Source organism: Diaphorina citri, unplaced genomic scaffold (assembly GCF_000475195.1).
Source record: "Diaphorina citri unplaced genomic scaffold, Diaci psyllid genome assembly version 1.1 scaffold1260, whole genome shotgun sequence".
Classification (NCBI taxonomy): Eukaryota; Metazoa; Arthropoda; class Insecta; order Hemiptera; family Psyllidae; genus Diaphorina; species Diaphorina citri.
In genome coordinates this window covers 29,656-45,374 of record NW_007378689.1, presented here as the reverse complement: position 1 = coordinate 45,374, position 15,719 = coordinate 29,656, and the positions used below count along the sequence as shown (strand labels likewise).

Here is a 15,719-nt window from a genome sequence, read left to right as displayed (position 1 = left end):
AGAGAGAGAGAGAGAGAGAGAGAGAAATAAGTGGAAAAATAAAAATCTGGTGTGAACATCACACGACTTTCCTTATCCTACTGAATGACGCTTATTCGGCTGTTCTCCTAACCTAACTTTTACAATATCTCTATAACCGTATACTTTGACGTCACGGCATACGCTCCCGTAGGCTATGACGTCACATCAAATGTCCCGAGCAAAGCTCCCTCGCAGGCAACGCATTAATGTGTTTGTGCGCATACGTTTCTGCGCAGTTCTTTCTGCTCCTCCGCAAGCGTGCTTGCATACTGGCGCTACCTAGCGGACGAAAAAAACAACTGCGTAAAGTGACGTCACACATATTTAAACTCTTTCATTAGAACGGAAAATAAAAATTGAATTTTCGACCTTTTACAGTTATTTTTTCAGAGTTTTGATCTGAGATTTGGATTTTTCACAACTTTTTACATATAGGAATCTACCATTTATTCATAATTTTTACCCATTTGCAACTGCTCCATTGCATTTAACGTGGTAGAAGTATATTGCCGCTAACGCTAACTACCTTACTACCTAGAGCTACTTACGCTTTCCAAGCTCAAAGCTTTGAAGATGAGTATGAGAGATTAGGTGGGCCGGTCCCGGAGGTACTGCAATACCGGGTCAACCCGCGACACTCGCGACAGAGGTGGAGCAAGCCCCTAGCACTCCGTCATTTTCCAAAAATCAGTTTAATATACTGGCACCTCGATGAGGCGCGTATCAGATATTAAGCTGATAAGAACAGATACTACACTTTGATCTTAGCCAAAAGGCCGAGAAGCGATAACTTCACGATTGGAAAAGTTTGTGAGGTGAATTAAGATTGGAACTAAAAAATAGTGAGAAGTTATACCATAAATTTTAGACTATTTTAGAGGTTATTCTCTCCTCTACACTCTCTCGCTCGCTCTCGCTCTCGCTCTCTCTCTCTCTCTCTCTCTCTTTCCCTCTACTCTTTAACAGCCTGCTCAGTGTTCACACTACTCTATTTTTTTTTTTCGTCCAAATCCAAAGTATGTTTTGAGACAGGATAGAAGAAGGATGAAAGCCAGTCTCTCCTAGAACAAACCTTATCGGTTTAGGATTTAGGATTATGGTTGTTCCGGGCGGGAATCGAACCCGCGACCTAGCGCTTACAAGTTATAGAATACGATCCCCCCCCCCCTCTCTCTCTATTTCCCTCTCTCTCTCTCTCTCTCTCCTTGTCTGGTCTTAATTATTATTAATGAGAAAGTAGTAAGTACTTTCTTAAAGAGTAGTTTTCTCTCTATCTTTTTTCTAATATAGGAAAACTTTCTAATAAGCACTAATAAGATTCTAATAAGCAAGTTTCCTAATAATATTAGTAATAATAATAATAGTAATAAATATAGTAGATAATATCTAATAATGAAGTTAATATTTTACTAAAATGTACAGCATATTTGGTTCGAATCCTGGCTAGGCGGAAATTTTCTGATGAAACTTTTTAGCTCTAGGATAGGTGCAAAAACGTATACCAACCTAGGTAGATGAATTTTTATTACTATTATTTTTTAAAAGTGATGTGATAGAGGGGACTGTAATAAGTGATAACGATAACGAAGGTCTTATCGTTACAGTAAAAGAGATAAGGACAGGATAGGAGAAAGCTAGCCGTTCCGAGAACGAACGTTATTTTATCTCTTTAGGATAAAATCCGCTCCGAGCGGGAATCGAACCCGCCAAGATCCTCAAGGTACATTTGTTGTGTTATGTATGTAGATATATAATATCTAGGTACCTGAATATAATTATTCTTGTGTTTCATACCCCGTCTGACGTCGTACAGTCGTCTCCCCCCCTTTTTGAATTAAAACTTTCGCAAACGAGATTCTCAGCATCTTTCCTTAAGTACTTTTAAATCGAGAAGAATACGGGTAGGAAGAACGCAGGGAGAGAAGGAATGAAAGAATAAGATAGAAGAGGGAGAAAGGGGGAGATAGAAGGGTGAGAAAGAAAGAGGAATAAGTAGGGATGAATAGAGAGAGAGAGAGAGAAGCAGAATGGGGAAGAGAAGGAATGGAAGAACAAGATAGAAGAGGGAGAGAGAGAGAGAAGCAGAATTGGGAAGAGAAGGAATGGAAGAACAAGATAGAAGAGGGAGAAAGAGAGAGGAATAAGTAAGGATGAATAGAGAGAGAAAGAGAGAGAGAGAAGCAGAATTGGGAAGAGAAGGAATGGAAGAACAAGATAGACGAGGGAGGATTTATTTGATGAATATTACCAACCCCTAGGATATAATTATTATGATCACTGCTATAGCAGTGTGTGTAGGTGTTAAAGCCAGTTGGAATTCTGATCTGGAGGTTGGCGGTTCGAGTCCAAGTCAAGTCATAAAATTTATCAAGGTGTAATAGGTATCTATAGGTAATTGGGGAACGATAATTGTGACTAGTATTTAAGTATTCTCAACACAATAATTATACTCGTATTACCACCTTAATTTTCAAAATAACTAATCTACCAAAAAATGGTCGTTGGACAATATTGTTTATCGAGCGACTAAACGTCCTTGTGATGGTGATGGCGCTTTCTACAATTTCTCATTTATAGCCGTCTTTCTTACTTCCTTTAAGTTTCCCTCATTACCTCTCCAGAGATTTTTTGATCCCTACTATTATTATTAACCCATCCTGTGCTTGCTTTCTAATTTCCTGCTACTATAATGCTGTCTAATGCCATTAGAGAAACAATGTATGGTTTTTCTATTAGCTCAATTCTTTTTACGTGGTTAACGTGGGTTTACGAATGGTTTATTGTTTTACTATTTCTCTACCATTCAACTTTAGGAGGTTTTGCGACTTTCAAATTTGTATATTAATGTTGTATCTATTTTATTGTTTTTATTCACCTAAAACCTAGGTAATTACACGGTTTAGAGGTGGAATCTGAAGATCATTTTCTGTGCTGATTCATATCTGAAACAAAAAGAAAACGAATTATTTAATCTCCATTTTATTGCACAGTTTACTTTTTGTATATATTATGGTCTGTGTCATAACATGCCCATTGCCCATCCCGTAGGGAGGTCTGATGCCTCATCAGATGAGCGAGGAGAAGATACAAAAACCAATGAAATATGTAATTTTCATATTTATGAGTTTGTTTATTCGAGTGATTAGTATTTGTTTTATACAAAAAAGTAATTGGGGAGGGAGAGAGAAAGTGTTTTTTTGTACGAGAGAGCTCCTGAGTATATTACGGAGAGAGAGAGAGAGAGGGAAGGAGAGAGAGAGAGGGAAGGAGAGAGAGAAGGAGGGATAGAAAGAAAGAGAGGGAGAGAGAGGGAAGGAGGGAGAGAGAGAGATGTTTTTTTCGACCAAAATTAGATTAGGTACCTTTAGGTTTAGGATTACGAGTATTTCGTTCCTAGACCGTAGGTTAGATTGTTCACTCATTTATTTTTAGTCAGATCTCTGGACGTCAGCATCACGTCGAATTTAATATTAAGGTGTGTCCACACTTAGGCGACCGGCCGTCGATTCACAAGAGTCGTATTTTCCCCTCTTCTGAAGTTCGTTTCCCCTCTTTTGTTGTGATAGCACTGATAGCGCCTGTACTAAACCATAGGAAATCCAAGATGGCGCGACATTGGAATCGGTTCCAAAAGCAAAATTCAACCGAGATCAGGGGAAGTGAGTAAAGAAAAAAGAGAGAAAAAGTACATTTATCGAGAGAGAGAGAGAGAGAGAGAGAGAGAGAGAGAGAGAGAGAGGAACCCAAAAAGTAAAGAGAGAGAAAATAGAAAAAAAATATCGAAAGAGGGGAGAATGTGCAATTGAGAGTTTTTTCTCGATTTTATAGCTTAGATTCAATCCAAGTACCTTAGATAATGCAATGAATGCACATACAAACACAGACAAAACGCATTTTGAAAGCGAAAATAAATGAGTTCTCTGTTCTACTCGTAGTGTAGTCAGAAAACACGTCAAAACTGAATAAAACATGGATAAACATTGACATACAATCATTATACAAGAAGAAGGAGGAGGGGGAGAAGAAGAAGGAGGAGGAGGAGGAGAAGAAGAAGAAGAAGCAGAAGAAGGAGAAGACGAAGAAAAACAAAAACACGAAAAAAAAAGAAAGAAAGAAAGAAAAAAAAAAACATTGGTGGAATTCACACTTTGCTGAAAACATTCCCTCGACATTTTTTTAATGAAGAACAGAAATACCTTCGTTTTGGAATGACAAAACATGTCGTTAGATGAAAAACATCTAACTTCCAGACAATCCAGACATTACGCTTTTGTAGAAAACAGTTTAGCCAAGTGATTCCTAAACTTGGTAGGTACCTATAGGTACCGTACCGTTTGTGCTCGTTGCTGTTGAATAGGATTTTTTTTATCACCCCTGTTGTTACTGAACGCCAGTGATGTTTAGATGGGGCGCGAGGCCAGCAAACGGACTGACTACTAACTGTTTCTTGGCTCTTGGCTTCGTGTAAGCCAGCCATAAAGGTCAAGTAGGCAGGAAGCTACTCTAAGCCTCGTCCTCTTCCTCCTCCTCCTTCCCCTCCTCCTCCTTCCCCTCCTCCTCGTTCTCCTCCCCTCCCTCCCTCCCTTGGTTTATGAGGTGCTAAGCAGAAACCTCTAATTCTAAAGTAAACCAACCCATGCTATCCTAGAATCTAGCGTTGTTATTAAAGATTTTAATGGCCTAATAAACTCTGTTTATAATTATCAACTTATACATGGCATGGCGGGTTGTATTTTGAATAATTTTATGAAATAATTACCACCCTGAGGAGGGGGGGGGGATCCGCAAATATAGACAGGGTGGCTCAAAAAAAGTTTAGATAGAGAAACAATCAATAATTTATTGATGAGCTGCCCAGAGTCTGGGTTGCCATATGACACAGCATATTACACAAACAGACTGATTGAGAGGCTAAAAAAAAAAAAAACACTGAAAAGGCGAAGAAAAAGAAGAAGATTTTTGTCTGTACCTATAACTTCAAATGCAGGAAATGGTAGGTGTTAGGTATTGTTAACATTTTCTGAAATATATACTAAAATTTTACGCACACTGTTTTTGGAATACCCTGTATATTAGCATGTATACAGTATGCACTATCATGCCACTGTGTCGTAAAGTCCAGACTCAAAAGTCCTGCTGATAATATTACTGATGAATCACCAGATAAAACAGAAAATCCAGAATCTCTTGGACAGGAAGAACCACCTGTAACTCAAATCAAGTTCGAGGACATAGGTCGAGAAGAAAAGTCCAGACTGGATCTATGTAGTAGCAATCAGTATAATAATAATAATTATTATTACAGACCCATGTCATCAAAAGAATAAATAATGGTAATGATGGGCTATATGTACATATACGTGTGTGTGAAACAAATGATGATATTTCTGATATATTCAGCCTAATAGACCAATACCACGATTTATGCAAACAAGTTATAGAAGAAGAGCAATGGAGTTGTGTGGATTCAAGTAGGATTTCAGTAGATCGTGGAGATATCGATCTACTAGCAGATCAGGAGAAACAGACAATAGATATTGTAGAAGCGTCTAATACTACAGATCACAAAAGTCCTAGTCCAGACTGGATCTATGTAGTAGCAATCAGTATAATAATAATAATTATTATTACAGACCCATGTCATCAAAAGAATAAATAATGGTGATGATGGGCTATATGTACAATTGTACATACGTGTGTGTAAGAGAGAGATAGAGAAGAAGAGAGAGCAAAAGATGGAGAAAGAAGGAGGGACAGAGAGGATAAGTTAGTGGAGAGGGGGAAAAGAAGAGAAAGAAAGAGTAGGTAAAGGAAGAAAGATAGGAAGTAAGAAGAGGAAGAGAAAGAAGGAATTATAGAGAGAAAAAGAAAGGGGCTCCGTTTTTTGTGCAAAACTTAATAAAATATCTAAGAATAATACCGAGAAGAACGGACTGAAAAACGAGTACAATTTGTCAACAACTCTCGGGATGAAAATAAATTAGAAAACAGAGTACAATACAATGACTGTGAACAACATATAGAAAGAACTCTCCATCGACTAAGGACTAAGAGAGCAAAGTTGAAACGCAAGTTTCAAAGAGAAGTTAGAAGACAAAAGAATTTGAAAACCAAATGGGATATTGTGAAAGAAAAGAGCGTCAGGTATGAAGAAAGAATGGAATATCATTATGGCACACTTTCACAGAAGAATGAGGAGTGTGGACTCTTGTGTCAGCGAATATGTCAAGAGTTAGAACAATTGAAACAAAAACAAGGTCAATACAGAAAATCACCAAGGGCTTTGGATTTAGATTTGAAGAAATTGCATCGTAAGAAAAAAGTATTGAAGCTAAACGAATACCATGTCCTGATGGTAAGAAACTTGAAATTGAAGATAGAAACAACCGAAAAGAACATTCAACGACTAGAGAAGGAAATAGAGAAGCAAACACTGTTAATCCTTGAGAGAAAACGTCACTTAAACCCAGCATATAATTATATGTTATTATTAAATAGCAGCAATCTACCAGTACAAGAATTGAATAAAAATACAATATAATACATAATTACATATACGGATCAAAAGTAGGTACCTGGGTCTTTATGTTGTCCTATATTAGCTATTTAATCAACAGTCCTTCTGTAGGAGAATGCTAACCAAATTTGCCGTCCGATGTTCTTGTTTTCCCAACAAAACAAACTTTTCATTATTTGTAGACAAAACGGTTTGGTCTCGTGATAAGCTCATATTAGGCTTCCCATACTTTTATGCCTCTATCATATATTATACCCCTAAGTTCCCTATATCTCATTATTATAAGTACCTTGCAGCCAAACTTGGAACGGGTTATTAGTTATGATAGCTTTCTACCTCTTCTGGGCGACGCGACGTTCTCGAAAGCTGAAAGCAGCTTAACAACTTTTTACCTCGAATATTTTAATGTTTTGACGTCACAGCAACTACATATTATTAAGAATATACTTATTTTTTTTCCGATTCAATCTTTTATTATTTTTTTCCGTCTTCCGTCATAAATGTCATAACTTTTGCGAAGTGTGAAGTTCTGGAACGCAGGCATGTAGGCGTGAGATGAGTTTGACAACAATGGAGAGGTTTTGCAACCAAAATTAGCTCCGATAATTGAAATCTTCAACATACTTGACCAAAACTCGTTTCCCTCGAAAGCTGAAAGCAGCTTAACAACTTTTTACCTCGAATATTTTAATGTTTTGACGTCACAGCAACTACATATTATTAAGAACATATTTTTTTTTTCCAATTCAATCTTTTATTATTTTTTTTTCGTCTTCCGTCATAAATGCCATAACTTTTACGAAATGTGAAGTTCTGGAACGCAGGCATGTAGGCGTGAGATGAGTTTTGCAACCAAAATTAGCTCCGGTAATTGAAATCTTCAACATACTTGACCAAAACTCGTTTCTGCACATGCGCAGAGAATGTGCAGAAACGAGTTTTCGTCAAATAACCTTCAAGAGATCAATTAACAGGACGCTGATTTTGGTTGCAAAAACTCTCTAGAAATAGAGACTTCAGAGAAACGAGTTTTCGTCAAATAACCTTCAAGAGATCAATTAACAGGACGCTGATTTTGGTTGCAAAAACTCTCTAGAAATAGAGACTTGAGGAAAATAATAGAAAATAAAAATATTGGAAATTCGAGGAACGAACAGGAAAACAAACACTCGCTTCTAAAAACTGCTGGATTCCTCCAACATTTGGAAATTTAGATTTCATTTAGATTTAGAATGTTAGATAACATCAGGGAAGGGTAGCATTTAGATTCCAGGGAAAAGGAAGTTCAGCCTGAGGCACGTCATAGGGCATTCATAAAATCCTTACTTAGTTATCCTTAGTACTACTCATGCTTCCTTAGTAGTATGTACTCGAAACTCGTGTTAGTTTTGTCCACACCTAGGCCAAATTGAAGAACACCACCCAACGGAGTGATTGGCGAATTTGAATTTAGTTCTTCTGTTTGTTTTTCTACTTCACCATAACTCTCCAACGGAACGGTTTTTTTTCGATTTTGATGAAATTCGGCAAAAATGGTCTATAAATACTTAAAGGATACTTGCTCATTACAGATTTGGTCCAACAGTTTGCCTATAAATCCACAGTTTACTCAACCGCTCCCAGATTCTATTAAGTCCAGAGATAACAAGAAATTTACATCCGTCAGAATGTAGGTTAACCATTTCAATATTGCAAATATTTCAACTGGCTGTTTATCATCTAGTGTAAAAAAAAAAAAAAAAAAAAAAAAAAAAACTTTCATTTTCTCCAACAAAAGTTTCAAAACTTAAGTTTCATCTTTCATCAAGGAAATTCAGTATTATCAATTATCACAGTGAAGTGAAAGAGACTAGATAAGATTAAGGTGTCTACCCAGATTGAATAGTGACTACAACTCCCAAAGAGACTCTCAAGTAAAAAAAACATAGAATAGGATTGTTCAACTTTTCACAAGGACCCAACACTGAAAAGTGTTATCAGTATTTGGCCATCCTCTTGAGTCAAACTTCTAACTATCAAAGAGCAGCAAGTGATTGCATCCTGTCCTTGGTGCAATGTTAAGCTGATAGCTGGGTCCTGATTTTTTCCAGAACCTGTGAGGTAAGCTTGTATGGGATAAAGAAAGGGGATATGAAATAGAACAGACACTGTTTTCCATTCTATAGTGATCCTTCCTCCTTTCATGGATGCTCCAAAATTTTGGAGTCCGTCTCACAGTAAAGGACAAAATGATATTGCTTTATTCATACTGTCAGCTTAGAACACAATGTCCTATTTTGCTAGCAGTATAATAGAACACCCGTTATGGATATAGTCTTGTTACCAACTTGAGAGAGAGAAAAAAACCCTGACCCAAAGTTGAGACTTTGCAAAGAAGTGAATAGCTCATCCCTGAAAGGGATTTAATATAAACCAATGAGGTATGAGATGATAGTAAAAATAAATAAATCACAATGTCCTATTTTGCTAGCAGTATACTAGAACACCCGTTATGGATATATATAATCTTGTTACCAACTTGAGAGAGAGAGAGAGAGAGAAAAAAACCCTGACCCAAAGTTGAGACTTTGCAAAGAAGTGAATAGCTCAGCCCTGAAGGGGATTTAATATAAACCAATGAGGTATGAGATGATAGTAAAAATAAATAAACAAATAAATAAAAAAACATAAAAATAGATAACTATTGAAATCTCACTGCATTGGAAAGATGGGAAGTTAGGTGGGACAAGTACAATTTACTTTGGGTTTTAACTTTTGACCATAATTGCCTTTTTGTTTCAGCTAATACATACATTAGCATGTTCAATCCACTTCATATTCCATCTGGATCTTTACCATCAACATCCTCATCGTCAAGAGGATGGCGGTATCCAAAGGATGACGAGAAGAACTTTATCGCAGCCACTCTACACTTGTTGACTATCACAATTATTTGCTCCTGTATGACACAACTTGAATGGTTTAGACTCTGGGGTAATGCAAAGTGTGCCCCTCAGATAGGTCTCTACCACATTTTCTCTCACACTTATGTATGACACAACTTGAATGGTTTAGACTCTGGGGTAATGCAAAGTGTGCCCCTCAGATAGGTCTCTACCACATTTTCTCTCACACTTACAGGAATATTGATTCAGAAACATTCATTGAAGATAGTGCTGTCTCAATAGAGTTTGCTAGTTTATATAAACAGTTACCATGTCTGTCCAATGATGTCATACGACTCATGCAAGTCATCATTTTCCTGTGCTTCCTTGCCGTTTTCTATTCTTTGTTTGGGTTCTTCCTTGATTTATTTGGTCCTAAACAGAAACTGTTCAAAATATTGAGAAGGAATGCAGTACCTAGTATTTTGTGTGTGCTTACAATCATGTGTATAGTAGCAGTTAGTTACATGGTAACAGAAGCAATGCAAGCCAATGCAATCCCTGAGGATTCAAGTCCAAAGCATTATATTCTACAAGTAACCTATGATAATGGTTACTACTTGATCACTATTGCCGGAGCATTTGCCATTGTTACAACAGCATGTAATCTATTGCAACCTCAGTCTAGTATGGAAACTGATCTCCATCAACGTTTGGTAGAACATTGGGATGGTTTAGAAACATTTAGTGTGAATATGAACTCCATGCCTAATGTTCATTGTCCCACCACATCTATTTTAAGACGGTAATTTTTGTAAAATATTCGTGATTTGTATAAATTTGTAAAAAGATTAATGTAGGCAGGTACAGCTTTTTGTGTAATACGATTTTTTTTTCTTCATTTGCCCTCACAAGTTGAAAGGGGCCATCACGTGTTGTCCCAGATGGTCACCTACCCAATCACTAACTACACGTAACGTTGCTTAACTTCCGTGATCCATTGAGATTGAGAAATGGTGCATTATAGCTAGCTGAATTGCTGGATTAATTTACTTTTAGGTAATAATAACTACAATTATAATTTTCAGTTCTATATAATTTTGTAGGGTAAGGCTAGTAAATATTTCTCTGTCCTTTTTCCTTTTGTCTATAGCAGTGGGTCTTTGTTTCTCCAGTTATTTTCTTTTTCTGAATTAAGAGTATATGTCTTGACTTCAGAAGAACCGTTGATTTTTCAGCCATTTTTGGCTGTTAATCTCAGAATCTATCAAATCTCAGATCACCCGAGTTTGAAAATCACTCGCCTGTAGTCATAAAACTTCAGTTGTATACCTACTCTTTTCTCAACTTTATTTGTGTAAGGTCTTTTCAGCAGAAATCGTATAATTAGGTATTTTGTATATTAAAATCTTAAAAACTAATTTTTTGTATTAATTTGTGCTCACAGACTCTTTACATGTGTGAAATAAATAAATTGATTAATATTGCGTGAACTATAATATATTTATCTTTGTTTTGTGTTTCTTCTTATTATGTATGTATGAATAATGGCAATTTGGCCCTGAATAACAGCTGGACCACAGAAACGAAACACTTTTAAATTAAATTAATTTACTTAAATGGAGTCAAGATTGTTACAATAAAAACGCTTCTTTCATTTTCTAAATAAAGGAACTTTTAAGTAATGGTTTATTGATTTTAATGTAACTTGTTTTAACTTGAACATCCTACTGACAAAAATAAAATAAATATGTACCTACTAATATTGTGTTTTTTATTCGGAGTATATGTCTTGACTTCAGAAGAACCGTTGATTTTTCAGCCATTTTTGGCTGTTAATCTCAGAATCTATCAAATCTCAGATCACCCCAGACCCCAGTTTGAAAATCACTCGCCTGTAGTCATAAAACTTCAGTTGTATACCTACTCTTTTCTCAACTTTATTTGTGTAAGGTCTTTCTCTTTTCAGCAGAAATCGTATAATTAGGTATTTTGTATATTAAAATCTTAAAAACTATTTTTTTGTATTAATTTGTGCTCACAGACTCTTTACATGTGTGAAATAAATAAATTGATTAATATTGCGTGAAGTATAATATATTTATCTTTGTTTTCTGTTTCTTCTTATTATGTACGTATGAATAATGGCAATTTGGCCCTGAATAACAGCTGGACCACAGAAACGAAACACACTTTTAAATTAAATTAATTTACTTAAATGGAGTCAAGATTGTTAAAATAAAAACGCTTCTTTCATTTTCTAAATAAAGGAACTTTTAAGTAATGGTTTATTGATTTTAATATAATTTGTTTTAACTTGAACATCCTACTGACAAAAATAAAATAAATATGTACCTACTAATATTGTGTTTTTTATGGGCACGAGGACCTTTTAAGATACCTAAGAACAAGGTTTTCATTCGGGATGGAAGGAGAATTTTACATTTCACATCCCTGCAGTAAACAGATAAATAGATATTCTTAATCTTGCTATAAAAACTATCACAAACAATTAATTGTTCCTCGGAAGTGCTTATGGCAGGATTCATCAATGAAATCGGAATAAGAGATTTCACTAAGAGGAATCAAAATAGACACCATTAAATAAATAATTATGTATTTCAAAGGTGTTTGCAAGGGATTCAAAAACATAATTTTATTATGGACCTAACTAATTTATCAATATCTATGGACCCAACTAATTCACTGAATTCTCAAAAGTTTCTAAACATAAAATATTCTATCTTGATCAGCATCCCCCCCGTATCAATACCTCTCTCATCATCTTCTCAAAATCATTTGGTATCCTTTGTCTGTGAGGCAACCTGCTGTTGAGCAGGAAGGTGGCTGTTGAGCATTTCAATTATGTATTTCAAAGGTGTTTGCAAGGGATTCAAAAACATAATTTTATTATTTATTCCTTGAAACCTGCCATAACTTGTAGATAAAGGATAAAGCTTAGCTCCAGATTCTTAAACTAAGATAAGTACACCTAACTGAAGTATTTACAGTTTATCTACAAGGAGGTACACAGTACACACATAACTAACAGAAAAATAAGGTAATTCAGGTAAATAAATGCTGCCCAAAGTGAGATTAATAAATAACAATAACCAGGACATATTTTACACACCAAATTAATGTAGATAAAAGATAAAGCTTAGCTCCAGATTCTTAAACTAAGATAAGTACACCTAACTGAAGTATTTACAGTTTATCTACAAGGAGGTACACAGTACACACATAACTAACAGAAAAATAAGGTAATTCAGGTAAATAAATGCTGCCCAAAGTGAGATTAATAAATAACAGTAACCAGAACATATTTTACACACCAAATTAATTATTATGACACTTTCTCTGACGAGGGAGGCTATAATAAGTTTGTGTTCAGACCACAGATTTTCAGCCTTGTGCTTAATGTTTCCAGAAGCCCAAATTAATTATTATGACACTTCCTCTGACAAGGGAGGCTATAATAAGTTTGTGTTCAGACCACAGATTTTCAGCCTTGTGCTTAATATTTCCAGAAGCACTAACTAACCCACCTACTTTATTGAATCATAATCAGCTAATAGCAATATAAAAACAACTGGGTTCATGTTCAAAATAATTATGTAATTTTGAACATGTACCTACTCCAAACCAATAGATATTTGTAGGTAGATTATATCAGGAGATAGATTTTTAAAATAATAACCTAATGAAACTTCCTAAACATTCTTCCCTGATGTCTTATTCAAAAATCTGCAAATTTTGTATTTGATAAATAGGAAATAAATATTAGGGAATGTACAGGGAAAATATGACTACTTTTAAGGTTAGTAAAATATGCCATTATTGGATTAAGGAGAGTAAGGGGGAGGTGGTTGAGAGGTTGTTATAGTAGTATGGGGAGGGGAAGATGTGGTGGGACAATGAACATTAGGCATGGAGTTCATATTCACACTAAATGTTTCTAAACCATCCCAATGTTCTACCAAACGTTGATGGAGATCAGTTTCCATACTAGACTGAGGTTGCAATAGATTACATGCTGTTGTAACAATGGCAAATGCTCCGGCAATAGTGATCAAGTAGTAACCATTATCATAGGTTACTTGTAGAATATAATGCTTTGGACTTGAATCCTCAGGGATTGCATTGGCTTGCATTGCTTCTGTTACCATGTAACTAACTGCTACTATACACATGATTGTAAGCACACACAAAATACTAGGTACTGCATTCCTTCTCAATATTTTGAACAGTTTCTGTTTAGGACCAAATAAATCAAGGAAGAACCCAAACAAAGAATAGAAAACGGCAAGGAAGCACAGGAAAATGATGACTTGCATGAGTCGTATGACATCATTGGACAGACATGGTAACTGTTTATATAAACTAGCAAACTCTATTGAGACAGCACTATCTTCAATGAATGTTTCTGAATCAATATTCCTGTAAGTGTGAGAGAAAATGTGGTAGAGACCTATCTGAGGGGCACACTTTGCATTACCCCAGAGTCTAAACCATTCAAGTTGTGTCATACAGGAGCAAATAATTGTGATAGTCAACAAGTGTAGAGTGGCTGCGATAAAGTTCTTCTCGTCATCCTTTGGATACCGCCATCCTCTTGACGATGAGGATGTTGATGGTAAAGATCCAGATGGAATATGAAGTGGATTGAACATGCTAATGTATGTATTAGCTGAAACAAAAAGGCAATTAGGGTCAAAAGTTAAAACCCAAAGTAAATTGTACATGTCCCACCTAACTTCCCATCTTTTCAATGCAGTGAGATTTCAATAGTTATCTATTTTTATGTTTTTTTATATATTTATTTTTACTATCATCTCATACCTCATTGGTTTATACTAAATCCCCTTCAGGGATGAACTATTCACTTCTGTGCAAAGTCTCAACTTTAGGTCAGGGTTTTTTTCTCTCTCTCAAGTTGGTAACAAGATTATATCCATAACGGGTGCTCTATTATACTGCTAGCAAAGTAGGACATTGTGTTCTAAGCTGACAGTATGAATAAAGCATGATCATTTTGTCTTTTACTGTGAGACGGACTCCAAAATTTTGGTGCTAGGGGCTTGCTCCACCTCTGTCGCGAGTGTCGCGGGTTGACCCGGTATTGCAGTACCTCCGGGACCGGCCCACCTAATCTCTCATCTTCAAAGCTTTGAACCTTGGAAAGCGTAAGTAGCTAGGTACCTAGTTAGCGTTAGCGGCAATACTTCTACCACGTCAAATGCAATGGAGTTTGAGTGATTTAGTATAATTTTTCAAATTTTAGTATAATTTTAGCACGAATCTAGTATAATTTCACTGAACCCATCTGACAACACTGAAAAAACAGTGGAGCCAAGTTTTTTTTTTGCACTTCACTTTCAAAAGTAAAAATATACGACTTCATTTGAGTTGGAAAGTGTGCAACCTCAAAATGTCAGAATCAGCTCCCTAGCAAACAGCAAAAATCAGTCCAGTTAGCTTGAAGGGTCCCTTCAACTTGTAAGCGCTAGGTCGCGGGCTCGATTCCCGCCCGGAACAACCTTAATCCTAAACCGATAAGTTTGTTCTAGGAGAGACTGGCTTTCATCCTTCTTCTATCCTGTCTCAAAACATACCTACTTTGGATTTGGACGAAAAAAAAAATAGTGTAGTGTGAACACACTGAACAGGCTGTTAAAGAGTAGAGGGAAAGAGAGAGAGAGAGAGAGAGAGAGAGAGAGAGAGAGAGAGAGCGAGAGAGAGTAGAGGAGAGAATAACCTCTAAAATAGTCTAAAATTTATGGTATAACTTCTCACTATTTTCTATTTCCAATCTTGGTTCACCTCACAAACTTTTCCAATCGTGAAGTTATCGCTTCTCGGCCTCTTGGCTAATATCAAAGTGTAGTATCTGTTCTTATCAGCTTAATATCTGATACGCGCCTCATCGAGGTGCCAGTATATTAAACTGATTTTTGGAAAATGACGGAGTGCTAGGGGCTTGCTCCACCTCTGTCGCGAGTGTCGCGGGTTGACCCGGTATTGCAGTACCTCCGGGACCGGCCCACCTAATCTCTCACTCTCATCTTCAAAGCTTTGAGCTTGGAAAGCGTAAGTAGCTCTAGGTAGTAAGGTAGTTAGCGTTAGCGGCAATATACTTCTACCACGTTAAATGCAATGGAGCAGTTGCAAATGGGTAAAAATTATGAATAAATGGTAGATTCCTATATGTAAAAAGTTGTGAAAAATCCAAATCTCAGATCAAAACTCTGAAAAAATAACTGTAAAAGGTCGAAAATTCAATTTTTATTTTCCGTTCTAATGAAAGAGTTTAAATA

At 36.2% G+C, this 15,719-nt stretch overlaps 3 protein-coding genes, 1 long non-coding RNA gene and 2 other non-coding genes across 6 annotated transcripts in view; 4 read left to right on the top strand and 2 right to left on the bottom strand.

Moving 5' to 3' along the window:
* The window catches only part of LOC103515031, a 9,354-nt gene extending 2,792 nt beyond the window's left edge, over window positions 1-6,562 (top strand). The window contains exons 2-3 of the mRNA XM_026827849.1: window positions 5,185-5,267; window positions 5,951-6,562. Coding sequence (XP_026683650.1) covers window positions 5,185-5,267; window positions 5,951-6,562 — 695 coding nt within the window. The remainder of the gene's footprint in view (window positions 1-5,184; window positions 5,268-5,950) is intronic.
* Window positions 608-809, bottom strand: LOC113469858. Its single transcript, XR_003393144.1, has one exon. It is a non-coding gene; the product is annotated as a U2 spliceosomal RNA (small nuclear RNA).
* A 1,736-nt stretch (window positions 6,563-8,298) lies between the features above and the next one.
* Window positions 8,299-10,211, top strand: LOC113469855 (transmembrane protein 127-like). The gene is made up of 3 exons (XM_026827848.1): window positions 8,299-8,638; window positions 9,320-9,538; window positions 9,628-10,211. The coding sequence occupies exons 2-3, from the start codon at window positions 9,337-9,339 to the stop codon at window positions 10,209-10,211; spliced, it is 786 nt and encodes a 261-aa protein (XP_026683649.1). The 5' UTR covers window positions 8,299-8,638; window positions 9,320-9,336.
* A 1,424-nt stretch (window positions 10,212-11,635) lies between these two features.
* LOC113469853 lies at window positions 11,636-12,368 on the top strand. Its single transcript, XR_003393141.1, has 2 exons — window positions 11,636-12,029; window positions 12,281-12,368. It is a non-coding gene; the product is annotated as an uncharacterized LOC113469853 (long non-coding RNA).
* An 879-nt stretch (window positions 12,369-13,247) lies between these two features.
* On the bottom strand, window positions 13,248-14,075 carry LOC103515030 (transmembrane protein 127-like). Its single transcript, XM_008479948.1, has one exon. It carries the CDS (start codon window positions 14,073-14,075, stop codon window positions 13,248-13,250), a length of 828 nt encoding a protein of 275 aa, XP_008478170.1.
* A 1,177-nt stretch (window positions 14,076-15,252) lies between these two features.
* On the top strand, window positions 15,253-15,454 carry LOC113469860. Its single transcript, XR_003393145.1, has one exon. It is a non-coding gene; the product is annotated as a U2 spliceosomal RNA (small nuclear RNA).
* The last annotated feature ends 265 nt before the right edge of the window (window positions 15,455-15,719 follow it).

What these genes read in the sequence shown, in the direction of transcription:
- LOC113469855 (XM_026827848.1), top strand. Translation starts at nt 9,337, where the DNA reads ATGTTCAATCCACTTCATATTCCATCTGGATCTTTACCATCAACATCC. An exon ending in AAAGTGTGCCCCTCAGATAG is followed by an intron (nt 9,539 to 9,627) that starts GTCTCTACCACA and finishes CCCCTCAGATAG; the next exon opens with GTCTCTACCACATTTTCTCT.
- LOC103515030 (XM_008479948.1), bottom strand. Translation starts at nt 14,075, where the DNA reads ATGTTCAATCCACTTCATATTCCATCTGGATCTTTACCATCAACATCC.